This window comes from Malaya genurostris, chromosome 3, assembly GCF_030247185.1.
Source record: "Malaya genurostris strain Urasoe2022 chromosome 3, Malgen_1.1, whole genome shotgun sequence".
Taxonomy (NCBI): Eukaryota; Metazoa; Arthropoda; class Insecta; order Diptera; family Culicidae; genus Malaya; species Malaya genurostris.
The window spans coordinates 157,311,664-157,339,284 of NC_080572.1; the positions used below are offsets into that span (position 1 = coordinate 157,311,664).

A 27,621-nucleotide genomic window follows, 5' to 3' on the forward strand; every position below is an offset into this window, starting at 1 on the left:
AGATGCTACAGGTATAGATAGATGGGAAAGTGGTGATGATGGAGTTAGACACAGGGGCACCGTGTGCTATCATTAGTCTTAGCACTCTCCGCAAATTTAAAACTAAATTCTGTTTACACAAAACTCCAAGGCAGTTTGTTTACGCCATCGAATTCACTGTGTTGGCCGCTTGCCGGTGAATGTAACACTGGGTAGGACGTCGCGTCGTTTGAACCTTTACGTCGTAGACGGAGATTTCGATTCACTTTTCGGCAGAGAATGGATTTCCCATTTTGCGAGTGAAATCAAATTCGAACAAATATTTGGCACAGAGAACAGCATCAACGCAATAACAACAAATGAGCCAGTTATAACGAAAGATCAAGAGCAACGACTGTTAAACCTTCTCTTACGTTTTGCTGATATTTTCGGGGAAACCGCGGGTAAGCTTGATGGGCCGCCAGCTACGTTTCATCTAAAACCAGGAGCATCCCCAGTTTTCTCAAAAGCACGAGAAATTCCATTCGCTCTTCGTGATGCATACTCGAAGGAAATCGACAAAAAGATTGCGTCAGGACTATATCAGCGTGTGAAATCATCCGAATGGGCATCTACCACTCACGTTGTTGCTAAGAAAAACGGACAAATTCGAATTACAGGTAACTACAAACCAACATTGAACGCCAGAATGATAATTGACGAACATCCCATTCCTCGTGCGGATTATCTTTTCCACAAAATGAAAGGCGCAAAAATTTTCTGTCATCTCGACATAACGGATTCTCATTAACAGTAGATGAGGATTTCGGCCATGCTCTAACGTTGAACACTCCTACCCACGGATTGATTCGTCCCACACGAGCTGTTTACGGTGCTGCTAATATTCCAGCTATTTGGAAACGACGCATGGAAACGGTTTTCCACGGACTACCGAACGTGGTGAATTTCTACGACGACATATTGATCGATGCAGCGAGTTTCGAGGAGATGTTGGATGTTCTAGAAAAAACATTCGTAAGATTGCGAGTAAGTGGACTTCGTTTGAACCGCTCTAAGTGTGTATTTGGGGCTGCGACTGTAGAGTTCTTAGGACATAAGATTGACGCTGGAGGATTTCATAAATCGGATAAGCTTGTGGAAGCAATACGGGATGCGAAAAAACCAGCCAACGCGGAGGAGCTCCAGTTATTTTTGGGGAAGGCTACTTATTACAGTGCATTTCTTCCCAACTTATCAACACGAGATCGACCGCTTCGAGATATGCTACGCCAGAACAACTTCAAATGGACAGTATGTGCCGAAGAAGCCTATGCAGAGATAAAAAACGCTTTGATTTCACCACAGATTCTTATGCAGTACGATCCTGAGCTCCCACTACTGTTGGCTACTGACGCTAGTAGTACAGGACTAGGTGCAGTGTTGTCGCATCGCCTAGATGACGGAACTGAAAGACCAATCGCTTATGCAAGTCGAAAACTGAGCAAAACGGAACAACGCTACCCTCAAATCGACAAGGAAGCCCTTGCCATAGTGTGGGCAGTGCAGAGATTTTTTATGTATCTATATGCGCGTCACTATTTTTCACCTGCGCGTCATTGGACCTTAATCACTGATCACAAATTATTATCCCAGATAGTACACCCAGAAAAAAATCTTCCGACGCTATGTATAAGCCGTATGGCCAATTACGCTGACTTTCTAGGAAATTTCGATTTCAACGTGATTTTCAAACGAACAAAAGATAATGCGAATGCAGACTATTGTTCCCGAACTGTTCCAGAAAATACAACGACCGTAGTTTTAAATTCAAAAAACGTTTTAATCCACCTAGTGGTGTAATGATGCCTTTCTCATGTACATATAATATTGTGGTATTCTATTCAAAAATTTTCTCTTCGATTTTTGAAAGAAACCAAGTGATTGTTTATGCATAACATACAGAATAAAACAGTGCTTTGATTGAGTAAGCCATCCTTAAGAGAACGAAATGGGTTCACTATTATATGCACTTCCGGCACCGGAACCCGAGAACCGGTATAATCGAAGTCGGTTCGTACGGCCACCAACTAACATGACACACAAACTCTTCTAATACGCACCCTATAACTCCGGATTCGGAAGTTGGATCCGGATGAAATTCAGGAATTTCGTATGGGACCGGGAGACCTTTCATTTGAATCTAAGTTTGTGGAAATCGGTCAAACCATCGCTGAGAAAAGTGAGTGAGATCCATTTTGGTACTTATGACCACTATTTCTGGTACTTCCGGAACCTGATACCGGGAACCAGGATATCCGGAATCGATTTGTTTAGTTGCCTACTGATAATGACTATCGGTTTGTGTAGTTTTGAGACCAGTTTAGAAAAATTTTCACGTTTTTTGTATCTCCGGTTTAAGTGACGGTGTACAATATTGAACACACTTTACCCTATAATTCCGGAACCGGAAGTCGGATCTTGATGATGATGATGATGGTCCCACCTCATACCCCTACAAAGGTGTGAGCAGAACGAGTTATCTAAATGATAATTAATATTTTTGCACATATCTTAACCAGTAAACAAAAGAAAACGATCTGATTAATCTAGCAGGTATTGATTCTTCTTCAAAAGAACGACTGACCACAAAATAACATTCAGATATATCGGATTTACTATCCAGGGTTAATCAAGAAAATTTCCAACCCGGGAAGATCCTTGATCACATCAGGAATCGAACCCGATATCTTTACCAGTATCAGACAGTAATTCACCTGGCCCTTCCCGCCGGACCAGTTCATCGCTACACACATCAGCTACGATGGAGTAACGAGACTGCGGATGAGCAGAGCCAAGCCCAATTCCATCAACAACTGTCGATCCCAATTCCGTATGGGACCACGAGACCTTTCATTTGAATCTAAGTTTGTGGAAATCGGTCGAACCATCGCTGAGAAAAGTGAGTGAGATCCATTTTGGTACTTATGATCACTATTTCTGGTCGGGGGACGGGTATAGCGTGATGGGTAAGTCGATGCCTTTCACGCAGCCCGCCTGGGTTCGATTCCCAACCCCGCACATAGGGTCAGAAAGTTTTACTGGCCCGAAGAGGCGAATGACATTAATGTTAAAACCTCTATAATTGAAACAAAAAAAAACTATTTCTGGTACTTCCGGAACCGGATACCGGGAACCAGGATAGCCGGAATCGGTTTGTTTAGTTGCCTACTGATAATGACTATCGGTTTGTGTAGTTTTGAGACCAGTTTAGAAAAATTTTCACGTTTTTTGTTTCGCCGGTTTAAGTGACGGTGTACAATATTGAACACACTTTACCCTATAATTCTTCTTCTGGCTTAACTTAAACTGCTAGTGATTTTCGAGTTCATTCGACATATTCAGCTAATAAATCAAATTTGCATGAAGTCAATAGATAGTTTATACCATGTACCTAGAGTGCCTGTGCATATACCTGTCTGCATCCCGAAGTTCTAATTCGTCCACTGGCTACGAAGAGACTGTTATACCGTTGGATTCTAGCTTTTTTCCATATCAAAGAAAGATCCATTTTTGAATTCAAATTATGTATTTTTGGAAAAATTTTTTTGATTATTTACTTCGCTGGAATTTCTTGGTAACCAGTCCTTAGCAACCAGAACAGTGTTGCTTGAGAAGACAATATTTATAAGAAACAAGGGGACGCTCAATACTGTGGTAACTGGTAGTGAATCACTCACGAACACTTTTCATTGCGATTTTTCTTCGAAGTGTCTGGTCGTGTCGTCGGTAACTCTGTTGGTAAATGAAAAAAATAAACACAGTCTAGATGACAGACAAGATGTTTTTGATGGGATAACATGGCGCCATCATGCCATATGCGAGTACTGTCCCAACTGAAGGAATATTCGAAATGACCGTTAAAATGATTGAAGAATCTAATTTGAGTGTCCTGTCTGTTAGTCTGTGCTACGATCGTGCTGGGATTATTCCTATAATAAAGTACAGAGTTCCGCATAGGAAGATGTATTAGTCGTGTATAGTTACCAGGTAATCGATTAACTATACATCCGATTTTTGGTTCCATGTGTAATATTGCAGCAGATATGCAGTCGGGTGCCTTTGATATTTTAGGTTGATTCATTATAAAATAACTGCTGTTTAGTGCTACCATTTCCTTCGTCGAGTAGAAGTATTCTCCTTTGACATTTATAGCATTATATGGGTTTCTACAGAGATTATTGTTTTATTCTCGTGATGTGGAATGACCACCACATTGAAAATTTCATATTATTCCTTATTTATAATCACCGTCGTCATGGTTATCATTATTGTGCCGTTCACTATCTTTGAATCATATTGAATTGCAGAATGGTGATCTAAAAGCTTGTACCCATTCGGCAATTGCTCAGTAATGTTATGCAATATTTTCTGAAGTTCTTTTTTCTCCTAAGGATAGGAACGAATCCTTCTATATTTTGCCAATATTTCGTCGATTATTTCCCGAGCAAGAATCACTATCTCCATGGCTTTTCTTTGAGTTATACACAGAAAGAAAAGATGAAACTTACACGACATGTAAACCAATAGTACTATTAAACAAACTTCAGTTGAAACGAAATTCCGATTTAAAGCCATGATTGATGTAAAATTACATTGAAATGCATTTACTTTTTCATTGAACAAGCCTGTATATTTACAAATCGCCTAGTTTTGTAATGTAACTTTCCATTCAATTACCTGCTCCAAATATGTGCATGAAAATAAATGTAAATTCACAAAATATTTTTATCTGTGTAGCTGCACGATCTTCCGTATAGCGATTTTTAAGTTTTTCCATTCCGTCGTGAAGGATAGAAATCCTGCTTGAAAATGTGTCTCCCATCTGTGCTGCTTTTACATTCATTATGTTTACAGAATGCGCTATTTCATCAAGCCTTTAATCTTCTAGTATGCGCATAGTTTGAATTTTGTCATCGACATCGTTTCCACCAAATAATAAGTCCATGAGAAATCCTAATATTCCTCTTCCTCTTTTTGTCGTGAATACGACTTACTTTACCACAGACTAACAGACAGGACACTCAAATTAGATTCTTTAACCATATAAACGGTCATTTCGAATATTCCTTTAGTTGGGACAGTACTCGCATATGTCATGATAGCGCCACGTTACCCTATCAAATACATCCTGTCTGTCATCTAGACTGGGTTTATTTTTTTCATTTACCAACCGAGTTGCCATTCATACAGAATTACCTGTAATATATTGATTTGTATACCTCCATGTGAATTTCATGCAGGATACAGATTAATTACATATTGCCAAAACTATATAAGTTAACGAAACGCGCTCACCATTTACTTATCTCAACTTTGTCCGGCAATAGACATAACAAATACAATAAAGTACACCAGTAGCAACGCCAGCTTACAGCATCGGATACCAGCTCAGCAGTTTACAATGTTTATAAAATATCTTTTCCAGAGAATTTAGAGACAAGTGAGGCCTTTGTAAACCTTTTCAAATTTGTAATAAATCACTTTAAGTCGAACCGTTGAACAGTACAGAGTAGTTTTTTTAAAAATCAGATCCGTCGCCGAAATAATTTAACTGGCGCAGTCGTAAAGGATCTTAGTGTCGCGAGTGAAAAAGTGTGGTGTTCGAATCTTCGACGGCTTATCGAGGAGTAGCAGCACTACCACCGGAAAGCGGCCAACAATAAACCCAGCGAGAGGAAATCGCTAAAATACGCTGCGACGGATTATCGCAAAACCTTTAGGTAAGTGCAAATTTATATTATTTTATAGAGTGTGTGAAAGTGAAAAAAGAAGTACAAGTGAAAACGAAAAAAAAAAATTTTTTTAAGTGAGATAACTAAGTAACCAAGTGACTAGTTTAACAAACCCAAATAAAATTTACAATGAATCCTATTCCAAACGAAGAAGAAACGGCAGCCGCTGCTACCGAGCGGATTATGAACGAAGCTGATCGAATTATTCGTTCACTTCAAACACCACAAGCGATCAGAGACCTCCCAATTTTCGACGGAAACCCCGTCAAATTGCACTCATTCATAAAAGCTGTGGACAATTTAATTCCCTTTTTGAGAGCTATGGGAAACACACCCTTTTTAGAGGTGTGGACCCAAGCCATTCGGAATAAAATAATCGGTGAAGCCGATACGATCTTAGAGGTTTATGGCACTGGCCTCGAATGGGAAGCCATGAAAGAAACATTAATTACTTACTATAGTGACAAAAGAGATGCTGTTACTCTAACACGTGAATTATTTGCTTTGGCACAAACTACCAACGTCGAAGAATTCTATGGACGTGTGCAGCACGTTATGTCGCTATTAATCAATAATGCTAATATAACCATTAACGACACAAGAGTAAAAGCTGATAGAATTCAAACCTATCAACAAAACGCACTACAAGTTTTTCTGGGCGGATTAAAAGAGCCCATAGGTGGGAATGTACGTGCGAGAAAACCATACACTTTGAAAGAAGCCTTCGATGCCTGTATAGAAGAACAAAACTTCCAGAAAAAATTTACACCGATCATTAACAATGCACCCCCCAGGCCACCGAAAAATCCATTTCTTCCAGCCTATAAAACGCCAATACAAGCTAACGGATTCCCTCAGAAACCGTATTATAATGCGGGCATGCCAAAATTTGTGACAATACCGCCTAGGAACGTTTTCGAACCCAAGCCTTTGTTTACGAAATTTCCAAAACCCACACCTATGGACATTGATCAGTCTATTAGGTCAAAACAAGTGAATTATATAAACAGAAATCCTCAACAAACCCCACAAAGACCACAAATTCACCCAGGATTGAAATCTCAATATACACAACCCTTCCAACCCCATCCAGCTCAACAATTTAGACCACTTCCACAACAGCAGTTTTTCCGAACAGGTCAACCTAGATTCCACGTAGAAGAATTACATAACATTGAACAAACACCGTATTTTGATCCATTCTATGAACATTTTAGTTACTATCCAGATATAACCCCTTACCCTTACCCTTATGAACAATTCGACTATTCAAACACATTTTGTATTCCAGAAATAAATACCACAAGCCAAAATGCATACGATCAAAATTCTCATCCAAAACTAGAAGGTCAACAGTTAGCAATTGAACATGTAGATGCTAGTACTGAAGACAATTTAAATTTTCCGGCGGATTTCGAACCACCGCCAGAAAAATAGAAGATAGGAATTTTATCCCATACATTCAAATGGATACCGAGTTAGGCAACCTAAAATTATTGATAGACACTGGCTCAAACAAAAATTATATTAACCCTGCAAATGTGAAAAACAAATCAATACTTAGAACTACTCCAATGTATGTACGAAACGTGAGCGGAAAACACGAAATAAATAAATTTATATTTTTCTCTCCATTCATTAATCAGCAACCTGGAAAATTTTACTTACACAAGTTTCATGATTTTTTCGATGGATTGATTGGATATGAAACTCTTCAATCCCTAGAAGCCACAATTGACTGTTCAAATAACTCTATTAAATTCCCTAATTATTCAATTTCAATGATGAGAAAATATCCTACAACCTACACATTGAAACTAAATTGTAACGAAGACGTGATTGCTGAACTACCTACCAATGCACCGAATGGTGATTTTTATATTGAAACCCTTCTGCCTCTCACACCCGACGTAGCCGTAGCACCAGGTATTTACAAAGCTAATAATAATAAAGCCACAGTAATTTTAACGAATCTCACGAACGCAGATGTCAAAATAAACCCGAATCGTCCACTCTTTGCGGAAATTAATAACTTCGAATTTGACACTCCTCAATTTACAACATGCAAGAAAAAGTTTAACTTTACCTCACAATTAAGATTAGATCATTTGAACCAAGAAGAAGCTTGTAAACTTCTAAAACTTGTTAAAGAATTTGAAGATATTTTCCACTTAGAAGACCAAAATTTATCATTTACAAACGCAATTAAACACCGCATTTCAACGAAAGATGATATACCAGTACACGCAAAATCGTACCGTTATCCTTACTGCCATAAAGCAGAAATCCAAAAACAAATTTCAAAAATGCTAGACCAAGGAATTATACAACCTTCCAATAGTCCATGGTCCTCACCAGTATGGGTGGTTGCGAAAAAATCAGATGCTTCCGGTAGGCAAAAATGGCGCCTCGTCATTGACTATCGCAAGTTAAATGAGAAGACAATTGAAGATAGGTACCCAATTCCTAATATTACCGATATTTTGGATAAATTGGGTAGATCGCAATATTTCACTACTTTAGACCTGGCATCTGGATTTCACCAGATCGAGGTTCATGAGGAAGATATCCCGAAGACAGCTTTTAGTGTCGATCATGGGCACTACGAGTTTCTACGAATGCCATTTGGCCTTCGTAATGCTCCATCTACTTTTCAACGAGTAATGGACAACATTCTTCGAAAATACATTGGAAAGATATGTCTCGTTTATATGGATGACATTATCGTATTTTCCACGAGTCTACAAGAACACATGGAAAACTTAAAGAAGATTTTTGAATGTCTGAAAGAATACAATATGAAGATTCAACTTGATAAGAGCGAGTTCCTTCATAAAGAAGTTTCTTTTCTAGGGCATCTCGTGACAGCAGATGGTGTAAAACCCGAACCGAACAAAATAAGTGTGATAAAAAATTGGCCATTACCCAAAAATGAAAAAGAGCTACGAGGATTTCTCGGAGTGGTAGGTTACTATAGAAAATTTATTCGAGATTTTGCCCGAATAGCAAAGCCATTAACGAAATGTTTAAGAAAAGGTGAGACAATTCAACATACTGAGGAATTCACGGAAGCCTTCGAAAAATGCAAAAATATTTTAACTAGTAGCACAGTTCTTCAATACCCAGATTTCAGTAAAGAATTTATTCTAACTACGGACGCTTCAAATCAAGCAATAGGTGCCGTGCTATCCCAAGGAGCTATCGGTTATGACAAACCCATAGCCTTCGCTTCACGGACGCTAACTAAATCGGAAGAAAACCTCGCCACTATAGAAAAAGAACTATTGGCCATCGTGTGGGCCTGTAAATATTTTAGGCCTTATCTTTTTGGCAGAAAATTTATTCTCTACACAGATCACCAACCATTGACCTATGGGTTGAACCTTAAAAATCCTAACAGCAAACTAATTCGTTGGAGATTGGCTTTAGAGGAATTTGATTACGAGATAAGATACAGACCGGGTAAACAGAATACTATAGCGGATGCTCTCTCTCGGTTAGAAATTAATGCTAACGAGTTAGAAGACGATACTAACACAGACAATGCAACTGTACATTCGGCTGACACCGACGACAGTGAATTTGTTCCCATGACGCTACACCCTTTAAATTACTATTCTAATCAAATTGTTCTTCAATTCTCAGATCGAGACGAAGAACAGTTAGAGCAAATTTTCCCCCGAGTATACCGAAGAACACTGAAAAAGGTAGCATTTGGTGTTCCTTTTATCATCAAAATATTCAAAGAATACATGAACCCTAGGAAAATTAATTGCATTTACTGTCCTGAACGTGTTATCCCCACCATCCAACTCGTTTACAAAAATTACTTCAATAGATGCAAAACTTTTAAGGTTAGAATCACCCAAAACATTTTACAAGACTTAAAAACCGAAGAAGAACAGGACCAGATTATCGAAACTGTACACGAAGAATCCCACCGAGGCATATGGGAAAACCAAAAAGCAATAGCCAGAAAATACTATTTTCCCCGAATGAAGAAAAAAATTCGACAATACATAAAACTTTGCCCCATTTGTAACAAAATGAAGTACGATCGAAACCCATTCAAGATAACATTAGCTGAATCCCCAATTCCCAAAAAACCTTTAGAGATTGTTCACGTTGATATTTTCATTTCACAACCAGATATGTTTCTATCAGCTGTTGACAAATTTTCTAGATTTGCGACCTTAATCCCAATAAAATCCAGAAGCATACCTGACTTGAGAAAAGCTCTTCTTGACTTGTTTAGCCGGTATGGAAGGCCAAAATTGATAGTTTCGGATAATGAGCCATCCATACGGTCTATCGAGGTTAGAGGTTTACTTGATAATCTCAATGTTGACATCTATTTCACGCCGTCAAATCACAGTGAAACCAATGGAATAGTCGAAAGATTCCATTCCACACTGGCAGAAATCTATAGATGCATAAAGGATAAATACGAGAGATTAACAAGTAAAGAAGTGTTTCGAATTGCATGCACCCTGTACAACGAGACAATTCATTCAGTGACGAATCTTAAGCCACGGGAAATCTTTTTTGGCTTGAAAGATAATGAAGAAAGACCACTCGACATCGAAGATATGGTTGGAAAAAGAGACCAACTATATGACGAAGTCGGGCTACAATTAAAACGCATTCAGAAAAAACACCTTGAACAACGAAATAAAAAACGCGAACATGAACCAGCACTAGAACCGAATGATGAAGTTTTTATCAGGTTGCAAGGAATTCGTAACAAAAGAAAAGCACGGTATTCCGCAATTCGAGTGCAACAGGATAACACAAAGACGTTTACTGATGCCTTGAATAGGAAACTGCATAAATCAAAATTAAAAAGAATCAGAAAACACTAATACTATTTTCTTTTGCAGATAGTGAACATGATGATGATGATACTATTATTCCTCTTCTTTCCGCTCATTCAAACCCAAACCATCCAAATTCTAAACCTTTCCCAAAATCCTGGACTACTTGCCTTACAAATAGGAACATGCATAATAAAAACAGGTCACCACAAAGTGTATCACGAAATCGATCTCGATAAATACATACCGCTTATTGATAAATTCAGACAAATCGTTGAGGGACTCAGGATTTTCCCAAATCTCAAGGACCTTACAGATGTATTGGAAGATAAACTCGAAACTGCAGAAAAAATTCACAAAACATTATATCCAAATAAAAGCAATAGAAGTAAACGAGGATTAATAAATGCTTTAGGCTCAGGCATTAAGATGATAACAGGAAATCTAGATGATAATGATCTGATACACATAAACCGTGACCTGGAGGAGCTCAGAAATGCTAATAATTACCTAGTCAGTGAAAATAATAAACAGGTACACATTAACAAACAGATTGAAACCAGGATAAATAGGCTAGTAGAGAACATTAATGAACAACAAACAAAAATTACAAAACAAATAATTGCAATGAGACAAGACCTAATCAATAATCGAAATATTAACCATAACATTACAGCTCTAGGAAACATCTTCAAAATTTCATATCAGCTAGACGTAATTATAAATCATCTTAACTCAATTTTTGAAACAATTCAATTAGCAAAAGCAAATGTAATATCTAAGAGATTTCTAGAAGCAGAAGAAATTAGATTTATCAGCAATAGATTAGAAGAACAAAACATAACCTTATTAACTACGGATCAAGCCTACGAGTATCTAGACCTGCAAGCCGTTCACCAATCATCGAAAATATACTTTATTATCTTGGTACCCCAATTCATACCTGGCAGCTTTACCATCATACTCTTGGAACCGTTACCCATCGCTGGAAAAATTTTAAAATTACCAACCCACACAGCAATAATCAGTAAGGAAACCTCCTATTTTCTCACCACCCCATGCCAAAGAATTGAAAGCGAGCTACTCTGCAACTCCAAAAATCTACAAGACGTGTCAAAAGATGACTGTTACTCTAATATACTGAGAGGACTGTCCGGAAAATGTTCATTCGTCGAATCAGCAACCGACACCGAAATAAAACCATTGACAGATAACCATATTGTGATCAAAAATGTTACCATGGTTGAATTGATAACCGATTGCAACCTGACGAATCGCAATATCTCTGGAACTTTTCTCGTACACTTCACAAATTGCTCCGTCTCTGTAAACGACAAAACCTATAGCAGCTTCGAGTTGCATACAAAACAACCGGCAATCGTTATACCGTTCGAAGGAATCAAGATAGAAGAAAAGTTTTTGGAAACCAGCGTTACAATAGAGAAACTTCACAAATTTCAAATACTCAACAGACAAAAGTTGGAGTATCTACAAACTATACATTCGACAAAATACCTAATACATACGGGCCTGTCCATATTTAGTATAATTTTAGGGTTAATATCACTCATCTGTTTGATAAAGTTCATTAGACAGAGTAAGCTATTCAACAAAGACGAACAACTACCAAAACCAAATTCGGAAAGACCAAACAGTATCGGCCCGGGACGTGCCGAACTTGAGGAAGGAGAAGTTAACGAAACGCGCTCACCATTTACTTATCTCAACTTTGTCCGGCAATAGACATAACAAATACAATAAAGTACACCAGTAGCAACGCCAGCTTACAGCATCGGATACCAGCTCAGCAGTTTACAATGTTTATAAAATATCTTTTCCAGAGAATTTAGAGACAAGTGAGGCCTTTGTAAACCTTTTCAAATTTGTAATAAATCACTTTAAGTCGAACCGTTGAACAGTACAGAGTAGTTTTTTTAAAAATCAGATCCGTCGCCGAAATAATTTAACTTATATAGAATTGTTCCTACTTCTCATCCTACAACGCAATACAAAATCGAACCCGTTTTGTTACAATATTTACTTGCTTCTGGTCTGCCGTCATTTAATTTCGAGTGGAAATTACCAACACAATTCAAAATATTCTAGATGAACAACGTTGAGTAAAATAAATGTTTACCTTCCAACATCGCTAAAAAAGTTAAATATATTATCAACGTAATCCAATAATTTATTGTGACGATTCATTATCAAATATTATGATGAAATCAGGCAACCCTGCAAGCAGCTGATCGGTGTTGACAAACGAGGGGAAACCAACTAGTAAAAAAACTTTTACGTAACACAAGGGGTGTACCGATAGTAAATAGTTCGCGCAGTACAATATAGGTGGAACTAGTGCATCACGAAAAGTGCACGAAGCAAATCAAATTATTTTGGATTTTCACTAAACTGATGATTTCCACCTTCGATTTGCAAAGAAGTAATCTTAATAGTTCTTTAGATAACATTTAGAGCCATTAGAATGGCTGATTTTATATAATGTTGTGCACTTTTCTTTTCTTGTATTCTTTCTCTCCAATGCAAAGCACCAGCAGCTGATGCAATCGTTCTTGCTTGAATTGAAACTAGCTTTGCGTACAAACCGACACATCCGCACGCAGTGCCAAATGATGCAAAACTGGTTTAATGCGTCTTCTCGCCTTGACGACCGGAAGGGAAATGAGAACTACGAGCTGAGCGTTAGAGGTTTTTAACCACACAGAAGGTGCGCTCTCCGATGCCGCTGTTTGAATGCGTCTTCTCGCCCCCACGTCTACTTCCATCCAACGCACAAGAAGAAATGATCGATTTTTGACCACGGTTCCCCTTTTATAGCGTACAGTTGAAGATATGTGCCTGACTACCTCAAAATCGTCGTCCTTGCGCGAACAACCCAAGCAAAAGTAGAGTTTTCCGCGTTGTTTTCAAATTTTCAGAAAACTTAATTTTTTAGTTGTTTGTGGTTATCTCACACTGTTCAAAATATTATCCTTAATTCCTGATCATATTTTTGATGAAATAGTGAAATAATTATGTTGCTGCCATTAATACAAGTCGAGATATTCACGATTAAGTTCTGCCCATTCTTCCATATAACTAATTTTGAAAAGGCGCCCCATAGTAAAGTAAGTCGTATTCATGACAAAATTATAATGCGAGATCGTAGAGTGAAGCTCCGTGAGATTGCTGAGATGACACAGATATCATATGGAAGTGTATTTACTATCCTTCATGAAAAATTGAGCATGAAAAAGGTTTTTTCCAAGTGGGTGCCGCGATTGCTTTCGATGGAACAAAAACAGCAACAAGTCGATGATTCAGAAAGCAGTTTATCGAAAAATAAACGTTGGAACCATTGTATCACCCTAAAATGTGATTATGTTGATGTATAAAAAAATTAATTTGCAAAAAAAATGTTGTTTCCATTGTTAGTCTCGGGACTTATTGATCCATGTGATATCATAGAGTACAGGGTCCAGCACTCGAAGTGTAACCAACTTCAAACCTTCGAGCCTGGCGTCAAGATAAATGCGACATATTATCGGGAAAGTATTCTGGAGGTTGCTTTGAAGCCGTGGGCAGACAAACATTTCGGTGGCAGACCATGGACGTTTCAGCACGACTCGGCACCGTCTCACAAAGCTTGAGTGAACCAAGAATGGCTGAAAAACAACGTTCCGAACTTCATCACGTCCACACAATGGCTCTCGAATTCATCAGATGCGAATCCAATGGATTATTCTCTTTGGGCCATTTTGGAGAGCAAAGTCCGAACTAAAAGATACACCAGTCTCGAGGCGCTGAAAAAAGTTATTGTCCGCGAGTGGGCCAAAATACACCTGCAAGTCACATCCGGGCAGCTTCCGATTCGTTTTTTGACCATCTCAAGGCCATAGTCAAGGCAAAAGGTGGTCATATCCAGCAAAAGTGAATTGATTCTGAATTTTGTATTATTTTTACACATTTTGTACTTTGAATTAAGTAAAAGTAATTTTCCAAACTGAATTTATGGCCTTTTTAATTGGTCACACTTCGAGTGCCGGACCCTGTAATTGCCTTCGACTCTGTGTCTTGTGTTTCCAAAAACGAGCCATCCTAGTTTGGTTCGTATTGCTGTTGGTTCATTTGCTTTTCCAATCAGTTTTCAAACGGAATTAAAAGATGACTATGACTCAGTCCAATAAGAATTGTCGGTTGTACATCCTTATAGGTTTTCAATGGAATATCCTTCAAATATGGATATTCAGTCTGCAGTTTTTTAGCATACATTAATTGCTTAGGCAGTTGAAGATTGCTGATCGTCCCTACACCCTTAATAGTGAATTCCTTGTTGGATTCGCCATGAATTTTTTTCTGCTCTCGTTCTCATTTCTGGTGACATTTTGTGTCCATTTAAGTGTTAGTGGATCAGACCTTCCTTGTAGCTCTAGTTGTCTAGCCGTATTTTCGTCGAGAAGCGTGAGTGACGAACCGGCATCCAAAAATGCATACGTATCAATTTTCTTAGTCCCGTTGTGCAAAGTTACGGGTACTATTTGGTAGAAAACGTTTTGTTTGGTGTGTTCGTGGTAGTTATTTAATTCCACCTCTTGAATTTCTTCATCCTTTGGTACCTCTTTTTTCGTGTATTTGTTGTGTAGTAACGGGTGATGTTTTTGTTGCATCCATCTATTCCGCAGCATTTGGTTTTTCTACAGTCTCGCATTCTATGATTCTTAAATACAAGACAGCTCAAACATAGTCCCGATTTGAAGGCCAGATTGTTTCTTTCTTCTGGTTTCAATACTTTGAATTTGGTGCATTCAGGTAGTTTATGACCACCAGCACACATAACGCATTTATCTGCATCCTTCCTTTGATGCATGTTTACATGTATTTTTGATTTTCGCTCTGGTTCTTTATGTGATGCGATCATCAACCTGCTAGTTCTAGCATGAGGCTTTAGCCATTCATTTAGATCCGATAGTGTTTTTATCGGTGTATCATCTTGGTATTGGTCCTTGTGCCATTTTATTTGTAAGCCATATGGTAACTTTCGAACCGTGTCCTCCACAAGTCTGTGGTCTATTAGATACTCTTCTCTGTCTAAGAGTGATACGTTGCAGACGAGATTATCCAATGAATCGGATATCTCTGCTATCAGATTTCTATTATCCTTTTTTATATTAATCAAATCTGCCTATAATTCTTTATAGACTAGTTCGGGTATTTGATCCACACTGTTTGGATCCATCATTAGTTGACGCACGCTTTTCTCTGCGTTGCCATACAACACAGTCTGGAGTCTAGTGAGATTTTCCAGATTGTTAAACAAGCCCTCTTTGGTTCCCTTTCAGCGTCTAAACATTTAGGGTATATCCATCTTTCTTCCTCTGGGGGTGAATATGACAGTTTCACACACTTCAGATGGAACCATCGATCGCATTCGTCACAAGCGATCATGACATTTTTTTATCAACTGCCGTACACAGACGACAACTGCCATGGGGGTTCGGTCGATATGTCGTGAACATCATGTTTCTAGCTGTTTAGTTCACGAGCTTTCCCTTTCGTTGGTAACGAAAGCCTTCCTTTCGTGCTGATAACGTGAGTTCGATCTTCGTGAGTTCTCGTCCTCTCTGGAGGGCACCGATGTTAATAACGAAAGCCTTCCTTTCGTGCTGATAATGTGAGTTCGATCTTAGTGAGTTCTCGTCCTCTCTGGAGGACACCAATGTTAATAACGAAAGCCTTCGTTTCGTGCTGATAACGTGAATTCGATCTTCGTGAGCTCTCGTCCTCTCTGGAGGACACCAATGTTATTGGCGAGAGAGATACCAGTTTTTCAGTTCCTCTTTGGAACCACCAATGTTACTGATGAGACTAGTGCAATGGTTTGTACTAGTTAATATTACAAATAATCAATACATGTTCTTCCCGTACTTACAAAATCAGTTTTCGCTCAGATTAGAATAAGTAATACAAATGTAGGTTTAAGTATAGTATCCAATTTAACTATAAGTAGTAATAAATCACCGTACTATTAGTAATAGGAAAATTTAACGATAAATAATATAGTTTAACGTACAAATATGAAATCTAATTTATCTTTCACCACGTTCACTGTTCCGATATAAACTAGAATGAATCTACACCTCTGATGACAGCTAAACGTTTCCGCCAACGATACTATGTTGCTGACGTCTTCCATCCGCTGTCTTGATTTACAGACCGGCAGCTTCCGACCGAGGTACACGGTTGACGGTTGCTGTGGCAGTGCTGCTAGTGTCCACAACACTGCTTGTTTACAAAGGTATTATTTACTTCATACATCCTCGTGCGCGGCTCATGCCGATGCTGTGTGTTTACATATTTTGATCCTTATCGAAAGCTGAGCGGAAAGATTTTATTGTTATAAATGTGGAAATTCTTATATTTGGCCCTAGACCCGCTTGAAGAGCGGATTTTCTCGGCTTGCACACAAATCATAAATCTATACCTGCTTTATTCAGGCACTAGAACCGCTTGAAGAGCGGTTTAGTTTTGTTCATTATTTTCATAATACTTTACAATGTCTAGACCCACTCTTTGGGCCAATGGGTAAAATCCTTGATTTGATTCAATTATAAAACTGATATAATTGAATTATTTAACTAGTCTGTAACAACCTCCATATGAACATCGGTAGTCTGAAATAATATCATTTTGTCATCTTTGGTGTTTCACGATGGATTAATGTCTCCTTGCGGTGTTGATAAAACATCGTTTTTGCCAAATACTTATTTGGTGAGAATGCTGAAAAGATGACAATAAATTGCGTCAGAAAAAAATATAATAAGTCAAATAAAACCATACCTAAGAGTATGAAGAGCTACAGGCAGATATTGTTTGATCGATTAGGAACTGTAAAACCAAGATGTATTTATTATCGGTTAACCGATCGGTTAAGCGACAATCAACGTGTGGTCGACGACACGACCTGCCACTCGCTTTTCGAAACTGTATCGCAAATTTAACTACCCCTCAGTAACTCGTAATGCCAAATGGAATCGTTTGAAATATATATGAAGCTGGCAACCCAGCTTGATAAACTGTTATTTTTAACATAATAGTAACCATAACCTTGGATACTGTTTCCTATGGAAGTAATTTAGAACAACTAGAAAATGAATTTCTCGAAATGACAGGAACTTCTATACTTGGCCATACCGACTACTTACACGTGTTACTATTTCGCATCCTAAGTGCTGTTGAACATTAAACTTTGATACGAGCGTCGTTGTATTCAGGATTATGTGAGTCATTGGGAGCATTTTTTATGGTCCAAACACTCACGGAATTTACTTTTCTGGCATTCGCTGGCTTCATACCAGAAACGGTTTCAGCGAAAATTGTTTTCAATTTATGATAATACATCTAGTCGATATGACGAATTTAAATTTTACCACGAAACTGATTAATGTAACTGTGGGCGAAGCATTTCCTGGAGCTTATGTCGAAATAAATATGTACGGAAAGCATTGCGCTACTCTGGTTATGCTTCTGGGCGTTGCGATACTGCACGGATTGGTGTATGTAGCGAAATAGAACATATGTCATCTCATCGTGTAAAAACCAAAACGTTTTATTTATAAAATTATCCATTTATACAATAATTAAATTTATTTTCATAACGATTTCACACGGTTAAGGTTTCATTGAAGTTGATATTCAGTTTATGCATGGTGAATGTTCGCTCAAATAATTAACTCGTGCGGAGATGCCTAGTCTTAACAAATAACTGAGTTTGTCAGTCTCGGTGATTGAGTACCTTTTTAATAGTCCGGATGTGTTACAACTGATTGAAATAGTTCCTGCGATAATCTACGTTCTTAGTTCAAATACAGTTTTAAATGCGGAGCTTTTCTCAAAAATCGACTGTATCATTGTTTATTTACTTTTATGTGGTAACTTGGTAACCACTACGTGTCGTACAGCAACTAAGACAGTGATGCTTGAAAAATATATTTTGTTTCATTACAAGGGGTCGTTCCATCTATGGTAACTAATGGTAAATCGCTTGAGAACAATTTCGAAGCCGATTTTTGTTCGGAGTGTCTGGTCGTGCCGTCGGTGTGGTCTTCATTGTGTATCAAATAAAATTATCGATAAGTGCAACATTTTATTCATCCAATTCGGAATCATTTAGAGCATCACCAGCGTTTGAAATGCCACCCACAGCACAATCACTCCATTATCCATGATAACTAGGTTTTTACCATCACTGCTAACCGCAATCGAATGAACACATTTTGACAGTCCAGCAGTACTGTTTGTAAACAGATATTTTTTGTTTTTCTGTTAACAATTTGGATGAAACCATTTACGGTCCATATCGCCTAAATAGAGTTTTGAAACATTTGTTCACAATTGAATACGGTTTGTTTTTAAGATTTATTAAATAAAAGTGACTAGTTGCAAAGTGTAAAGATGATTGTTTAAGACGTGTTCTTCGATTTTTGTTTAAGCTTGTTTATAAACAATAACGCTGAACTGTCAAGGATGAATGCTTGTTCATTTGTGACGTCGCGATAAAAAATCTAACTGTAATAGATTCCACAGTGCGATCCGCCAAATCCTTTCTCCAACAGAATCTGATGTGTACAGAGATGCCAGGTCATTTTTTCAAAAATCTGTGATCGAACCCAAAACCTGTCTGTGAAAATCTGTGATCGTTTTCCGTACTCCAATAGCAGTTCAAAATCAAATTTAGTGGGCAAAAAAAAAAGGTCTCACCACCCGTTTTCCGTACCATTTCAGGTGATCGAATTCAATTTAGTGAGCAAAAAAAATAAAGGTCTCACTACCAACACGCTCTGTACTTTTTGGTGCTAAACTGTACTCGATTTCCAAAATCTGTAAAAATCTGTGATTTATTCAAGAATCTGTGAAAATCTGTGATCATTTTCAGAAATCTGTGAAAATCTGTGTCAGTTTTAAAATCTGTGCACAAAACTCAAAATCTGTGAAACACAGATTAATCTGTGAACCTGACATCCCTGGATGTGTGAAGAATTTTCAATATTTCGATGTTACCTTGCAAGCCTGCGCGACAACTGGAGTAACCAGCGTTGCCAGGTTGCCAGATTTGTCTGGCAAATGCCAGATTTGTCTGGCAAATGCCAGATTTTCCTCGTTTCGCCAGACACTCAAACTAACCAGATCTTTTGCCAGATTTTCCAAATTTTCCCAGACTTTAAATTTTTTTCTAGATTTAGTCAGATCTTTACGGTTTTGGTCTCTATACGATAGGTGGGGAGACCTTTTTTTTGCTCACTGAAAATGAAGCCCGGCAAAAATTTCCTTGTATATAGTAGACCCAGACAAATCCAGATAAATTTTTGAGTTTTGACAGATTTTTGAAAAAATAACCTGGCAACTCTGGGAGTAACATAGTAGTGAATAGTAGAGTGCCTATAACCTGAGTGACGACATATCATCCGTAATTTTGGCAACAATTCAAAACATTCCATTAGCTTTACATTGAATTGACAGGTCGTTTGCTCGTTTGGAACTGGGAGCTGTCATTCCAAACGAACAGCTGTCGCCACTCTGATTATAGTCACTCTACACGCAGAGAAAAAAATTGTAAAACTGATCAAATCAGGGTTTACAACAACGAATTATTTTGTTGATATAGTGACAAAAGAAAATCTGGGTAGATTCAACAAATATTGTTGACTGAAACTACAAACAATAATATTTATTTAAATTTGTTTGGTCTAGTTATTTTTACTAATATATTGTTTAAAATCAAAAATGTTTTGCTGTCATTTTTATTACCAAACAATTTTTCAATAAATTCAACTATTCAATTCAGTTCGGGGAAAACAAATTGAGGATAAAATCAACTTAGACTTCTAGTGAATATTAATAAATAACTGGTTCGAGACAATCACATTATCAATAATAAATCAATCAGTTCATTTCACTGAACATTTTGTTGAATTAAATTGATGGATACGGTATTCGAAGTACATTTTTTTTAAAACAAAACACTTCATTCATTTTATTAAAGAAACAATACATTCGATGATTTATTTTAAATAAACAAAATTTAGTTGAATCAATTAATAAACTAGTTAGAATTAAAAAAATCGTTTATTTGGAATAACTATTTATTTTTTGTTCTAAACCAAAGGTTTTTTTTTCGTTAAAGAGAAAATGGATTTCTTTAAATAAATCTCAACTTTTGTTTTAAGTTATATTTTTATTCAAAAATTAGGATGGGTATACTAGTACCTTTGGAAATACAAAAAATCCTCGATCTTAAAATAATAATTCAAATTTGATGATTTCATGGTTCACCTTTTTTCAATTTAACGGTGATTACAAATGCACGACTAAATAACAATATTATCTCGCAGACCTCGAACACACTAAATGTGACTAACCACTTAAATTATTTTCTTACTACTATGAACTACTATGAATTTGTAGACCCTCAATATTACTGTTGTCTTAAATATAAGGATTGATGTACAGTATGCAAATTAATTGGCTTTGATGAATACCGTAGATTCCGATGGAAACAGTTTACTAAGCTCCGCTGCCGGTCTTCAAGCTGCTTGTGAGTCAATTTTCCAAAGCGGTCTTTGTACTCGTCGATGACTATTTGCGTAATGTTTCTCCTGTCTGTTTTACTCAATAATTTCGTCTCTTCGTACACTTTCAGGATCCGTTGACCTCTGGCTGAATTATTCAATAAGAAAGAGGCAGTACAGTTCTCGCTTTTCATTGGACTTCGGTGGGTGCTACTAACATTCTCACTTGACTTCAAAGGTGAACTTATTGGAGGCAGGTTCTACAATGATATAGAATCATTAAATTGTTATTAAAAAAGATGTTTTCATTATCTAGTGAACTAATGATGATACCTGTGAGATTCTCCAGGAGTTTAAACCAGATATGATTCTTGTTCGATCTGCAAGGTACGGCTCGCAAACAAGGGTTTCAATTTCTTTTCTTTGTATAACTTTGAGTAGTTCGATATCCATTATCTATTTGAAAAAAAAAATACAATCTAATGAACATATTTCACTTGAAAAAACACCATTTATACCAATGAATTTTTTAATGACATTTTTGCATACTCCTAATGAACGGAGTAATTTCACAATATCAAGAGATTCCCAATCGATTTCTTCATAAATATCCTCTAAAGAATCACCAGGATTGAAAGACACTTGCGCAATATAATTGATTATCCCATCAGGTGACGATTGCTTCGATGTACAATCGAAGGATGAAAATATATTTTTATTCTCCTCCGACATAACCTACATTCGCGAGATATAAGTTAGATATTTACTAGAACTAGACAATTTGCGTAGTATGGTAATAATTCTTAAATTGATTTATTCATTAAATTTGGATAGTTTCTTAACTATAGAAAACTAGGGACTGAACATGAATGTAATCATAAATCGATACTTATTAATCAATCGGGCACAGCTGTGTCAGTGATTATAAAAAAATGAAATTTATGAGATAAAAGCCAGAGAACCAGATGCTAAAATAATTATGGTTATATGTAGTATGAAATGGTGTATATTATTCCGGTTCGAGCAGGGAATTGGAATATATAATAAATTTGATTAGAATTCGTTTTCTCATGAAGAGAACGGCTAATGCTCGCATATAAATACCGTAGACAGTATAATGGCAATATGTTTCGTTGGCTAAATCGAGGAGTATCGAAAACAGTTTGGGAGAATGATAAATTGTCATACTTACGGCGTAAAACTACTGTCACAGAAATATCCAAAAATAGAACTTTAATAAAATTTGAGCGCTTTCTTTTGTTTATTACTGATCCACGGATAATGGTACTTTTTTTCTCCGCAGCAGGGATGCCAGGTCATTTTCAGAAATCTGTGAAAATCTGTCCCCTTTTTAAAATCTGTGCAGAAAGTTGAAAATCTGTGAAACACAGATTAATCTGTGAACCTGGCATCCCTGCTCCGCAGTTGAACTTATCAAGGTACACGTTAAAATTATGTTGAAGCCATTCATTCGTTATTCTAACGAATGTTTGCACTGATCGAAAACAAATTAAATTTAGTTGATTAATTTAAATAACAAATTTGGTTGTTTCACATTGCAAAACACATCCTGTTAGAAACAAACAAATATTTTTTTAATGTAAAGGTGAAGCTGAGTTCAATCAACTTTATTATTATTCATTGTTTTGAATTAGGTTTTGTTTACCTGCAATAAACATTCTGATTGATCTTAACCGTATAGAATATTCGATTAATTTGCTGTTGTTGTTTATTTTTACCATAATTTTATTTTAAATTGAAACTGATATCATTGTTGTTGTTAAATACAAAAATATTTCAAAACAATCACACTGTAGTTTTAAATAAACAGTCTTTGAGTTTAAAAACCTACTAACACTTTTGTTATTTGAAACAAGCCCCATTTTTCTGCGTGTAGTGAATAGGGATGTCGTAATATCGATCGATTAATCGAGTAATCGAATAATAACCCAGATAATCGAGTAATATTTAATCGATTAGCTTAAAACTAATATTCGATTATTAGGTTTTTCACCGTCACTGCTAACCTCAATCGGATGAACACATTTTGACAGTTCAGCAGTACTGTTTGCAAACAGAATTTTTTTTTTGTTTGTTTATTGACAAATTGGATCAGACCATATACGGTCTGTATCGCCTAAATAAAGTTTTAAAACATTTGTTCACGATTGAGTACGGTTCGTTTTTGATATTTATTAAATAAAAGTGACTAGTTGCAAAGTGTAGACAGAGATGGCATTTCACCAAAGAGATACACGCTAGAGTCAGATTTTTGCCACACCGAGGATGAAAAAAACGAAGCACCGCACAAAGCGGAAAGCGCACTTCTTCTCAGTGTCGAATAGACAGCATTTGAGTGTGTGCTTGTGGTTAAAGCAGCTGGCGCGAGTGAAACACATTCTCTTCGCATGAATCGCTCACACGCGCTCTCGTCTAAATACACCCAAGTGACCACTGGCGCGTGATGTTGAGCGAACACTTCTGTGAACTTCAATTAATAGAGAGTAGATCTGGCCTTGCTATGAAAAATTTGCAAGGAAAACCGAAAATTTTACGATAAATTGTTTTATTTTGCTGATTTTGCGTGTCAACGCTTCATCTACGCAAACCATACAGCAGAGTGCTCACCGGCGTGTACACCTCTGTGAAAGTATCTGCATCCACCTCAGAGAATTTATTAGCTAATGCTCTAGGAAATAAACAAACGCACTCATGATGCGTGTACACTTTACACAACAGTGGTGTATAAATGTGAAAGAGAAGAGCTCTCGTTGAAGTTGTCAGTGCGAGGGGAGATATTTTGCTTGCTCTTCGTCACACAGAGGAGATAAACATCTCTGAGTGTAGAGATGATTGTTTTATATGTGCTCTTCGATTTTTGTTTAAGCTTGTTTGTAAACAGTACCGCTGAACTGTCAAGGATGAATACTTGTTCATTTGTGTCGTCACGATAAAAAACCTAATTGAGCTAATCGAATAGTTAAAAAATTCCCATAGTAATAATCGAATGAATAATCGAGTAATCGATTAATAACCTAGACAATCGAATAAATTACAATCGATTAGTTTCAAAATTATACTCGATTATTAAATAATCTTGTAATTCGAAATTTCCGACATCCGTAGTAGTGAACTGGTCGTTTATTTATGTTTACATGTTTGAATACCGGCGCCCCATACTTAATAGTATGTTCACATTAGCGCTGATATCAAGTGATATACGGATATACTTGATATCCGATGATATCATGTGCGATATCACTTGATATCCCATACAATTTGATGTCAACGCGTATTATCATTTTGGCATGATATCCGGTATATCATGTATGATATCATGTCGAGTTGTCAAAAATCGCAACTAGCAACACGGAGAATGGCATTGAACGCACTCATTTATGAACGTCACTTTGAGAGTGACAATAAACACTCATTATAATTTCGAATTTTTCAACGAATACTGGCGTTCGGAGACCATAAAATGCAAGACTTCAATTATTGATTCAATTTTAATAGAGAAAGGTAATATTATTGATCTTATTTCTAATGAGAACATTCAATATGACAACTTGATTGTCAAACGATATCATTTCGATCATATGTGAACACTTCGACATAATATGCATATCATCTCGGTATATCGAGTGATATCAGCGCTAATGTGAACATGGTATAATCAAATACAAATAATAATACCCCTAATAGTATGTTCACATTAGCGCTGATATCAAGTGATATACGGATATACTTGATATCCGATGATATCATGTGCGATATCACTTGATATTCCATACAATTTGATGTCAACGCGTATTATCATTTTGGCATGATATACGGGATATCATGTACGATATCATGTCGAGTTGTCAAAAATCGCAACTAGCAACACGGATAATGGCATTGAACGCACTCATTTATGAACGTCACTTTGAGAGTGACAATAAACACTCATTATAATTTCAAATTTTTCAACGAATACTGGCGTTCGGAGACCATAAAATGCAAGACTTCAATTATTGATTCAATTTTAATAGAGAAAGGTGATCTTATTTCAAATGAGAATATTCAATATAACAACTTGATTGTCAAACGATATCATTTCGATCATATGTGAACACTTCGACATGATATACATATCATCTCGGTATATCAAGTGATATCAGCCCTAATGTGAACATGGTATAAGTCCCATACAAACGAACCTCCAATGTTTGGTTCACAGCCTGAACAAGTAAGCCTAGCAAATTACTCCCTTTCGTTGCGATAGTTTGAAAATGTGGAAGAAGATCGTTTCTGGCAACGCTTTATGCTAGTTGCTACGGCGCAAAACAAGTTTGTTTGTTTATGTTTTCCGTTGTTGTATTGCAACAAATTCAAAGATATACTCCAGCTAATCGATGAATGAAGAATTGCGATATTTTTTGGCAGTGATGGGACTTTATTTCATAGACGGGCCTTGGTGTGGAACATGGGTACGATTCGTATACGTACCACGGAAACAGCGATTAGCGCTCTACACGATAAAATAAAAGTTAAAAGAGAAACAAATGCAAGCTGTGTATGCGTTTTCCCAATAGTCACTCATATATGCGTGACCCAGACAAATTGATTATAGCCCGAACGGTGGCAGACCCAACAGTTTTTCTTTCATGATGGATAAACTTATTAATTGAATTATTTTCTATTAGTATTATGACGTAAAGGTTCCCCGCATTTAGCAGATGTTGGAAAAATTCCTACTCCTCTGACGGTAGTGATTTGCAATGTGAAGAACGGATGGCTACCATAACGATTCGGTGAACAGTGCCGAGACATTCTAACATATAATACTGAGCAATTTCCGAAAAGCCAAGGAGTAAATTTCTGAAAAGCCAAGGAGGACAAAAAACAAAATCCGATATGGAATAACCATATCTCATACACAACAACATAGTTCAAGTTTATTTTTCACTACAATAAACAGTAACTATGGTGAACTTGTTCTTACCCTTCAGTGTTGCTAGTTTTATAGAAAACTCGTTAAAGTACATTGTCACTCTGACAGTGTATCATGACAGTGTACCGCACGATGCAAAATGTGTCCTTGAAAATTTGTCGAAGTACTCCGTATTATAATTTGTATTTGGTATAATTTCGTGAGAAAATTACCAACTCAACCAAAACTGTCTTATCACGCCACCAGTGTATTTTACATTGTGCCCACAACAAACTTTGACTTCGGCTCGCACACATTCTAATTTCGTATATGAATAGATCTGTGCACCCTGCATCGGTGTGAGTAACAGAGACGTCAAATTGCTCAATGGATATTTTGTAATCAATCAATACAACATAACTTAAAAAAGTTTCGCATTATAATTTCGTCATATTTAAATGAGCGTTAATTGCAAGCTTGAGGAACCCCGCAGAACTGGGTGCAGCAAAGATGGTGATTGGATGTGTCCCGATTCCGAGTAAGAAACGATGTCTTGGTTTTTCAGTATCCGTGTAGGAACAAATATTGATCTGACTCTTGTTTATATTCTACAATGCGACTTTTCGGATCTGGTCAAATAAACTGGGCGCTCCCAGATGTAAGAATTTTAATTTCGCTCGTCGTAATCACTGTAACCGATGCAACCGCGGGCGACCAACGGAACTATGTAATAGTAGCAGTAATATCGGAACGGAGTCTCATAATTCTGGAGGCAAGAAAAAAGTTGGCATCGAGATAGGCAAGGTAGCAGCCGAAAAATCTCGAGGTCTTTTCAGTGCTGAAGATTGGCAATGCAGTAAATGCGCTAACGTTAACTGGGCTCGTCGACATACATGCAATCTATGTAACGCACCTCGATTTTGTGAAGTGGAAGAACGAACCGGTATGTATTTATGTTATTTCTGACCAACCGATTATGACAAAATGGTTGTTGCATTTGAATCGGAAACCATGCAGGAATCGCAATGATTTCAGTATCAAATTTTAGATAATTTAACCCATTATAACCCAAAGGTTCCCAAATTTTAACCAAATGAGCAGATATCATTAATACCATCATATTTTGTGTTGAAGATGTTGGGAAATGCCGAATCACTATTAAAATCTTTTCTAAACGAAATAATTTTATGTATGATATATCATACGCTGGGACAATACAGTAGCAACAAAATTATAAGAGATATGCCTATATTTTGAGAGTGGTATTTACCCTGTCTAATCGAAAATAAAAAAATAGTTCATTTGTTTCCATTTTTTCATTTTTAAGAAAATGGATTACCTATTTGTATTAGTATGATATTTGAGATATTCGTACGATTTGTTGGAGGTATCAAACTCATTTGATAGTGTTTCCAATGTTTAATAAGTTTTGGAGGTATTCATACTTACTTTTCTAAGTTAGCGTTCTACTCCACAATAACATTTTTTTTTATTGTTCAACATATATTTTTGGAATTTCACTTTTAAAATAACTAATTTGAATCTTTGGCAATGGTTTGCCAAAAGATGGAAGTATTATC

The 27,621-nt window shown here is 36.9% G+C and overlaps 1 protein-coding gene and 1 long non-coding RNA gene across 6 annotated transcripts in view; one reads left to right on the top strand and one right to left on the bottom strand.

The window, feature by feature from the left end:
- Positions 1-20,790: 20,790 nt before the first annotated feature.
- On the bottom strand, positions 20,791-22,453 carry LOC131435729 (uncharacterized). 2 transcript variants are annotated; one of them, XR_009230532.1, is made up of 4 exons: positions 22,319-22,453; positions 21,645-21,861; positions 21,460-21,582; positions 20,791-21,386 (listed from the first exon to the last, which is right to left on the bottom strand). It is a non-coding gene; the product is annotated as an uncharacterized LOC131435729 (long non-coding RNA). The 2 variants fall into 2 exon arrangements; XR_009230533.1 differs by lacking the exon at positions 21,645-21,861 and having other exon boundaries at positions 20,792-21,386; positions 22,319-22,451.
- Positions 22,454-26,393: 3,940 nt separating this feature from the next.
- The window catches only part of LOC131436174 (zinc finger Ran-binding domain-containing protein 2), a 190,970-nt gene continuing 189,742 nt past the window's right edge, over positions 26,394-27,621 (top strand). For 2 of the 4 annotated variants that reach the window (XM_058604717.1, XM_058604720.1), the window contains exons 1-2: positions 26,395-26,579; positions 26,698-26,984. In XM_058604717.1, the coding sequence (XP_058460700.1) occupies positions 26,500-26,579; positions 26,698-26,984 (367 nt within the window). In that variant the 5' untranslated portion in view covers positions 26,395-26,499. Of the gene's footprint in view, positions 26,580-26,697; positions 26,985-27,621 lie in introns of all 4 variants that reach the window. The other 2 variants (XM_058604716.1, XM_058604719.1) reach the window with 2 other exon arrangements.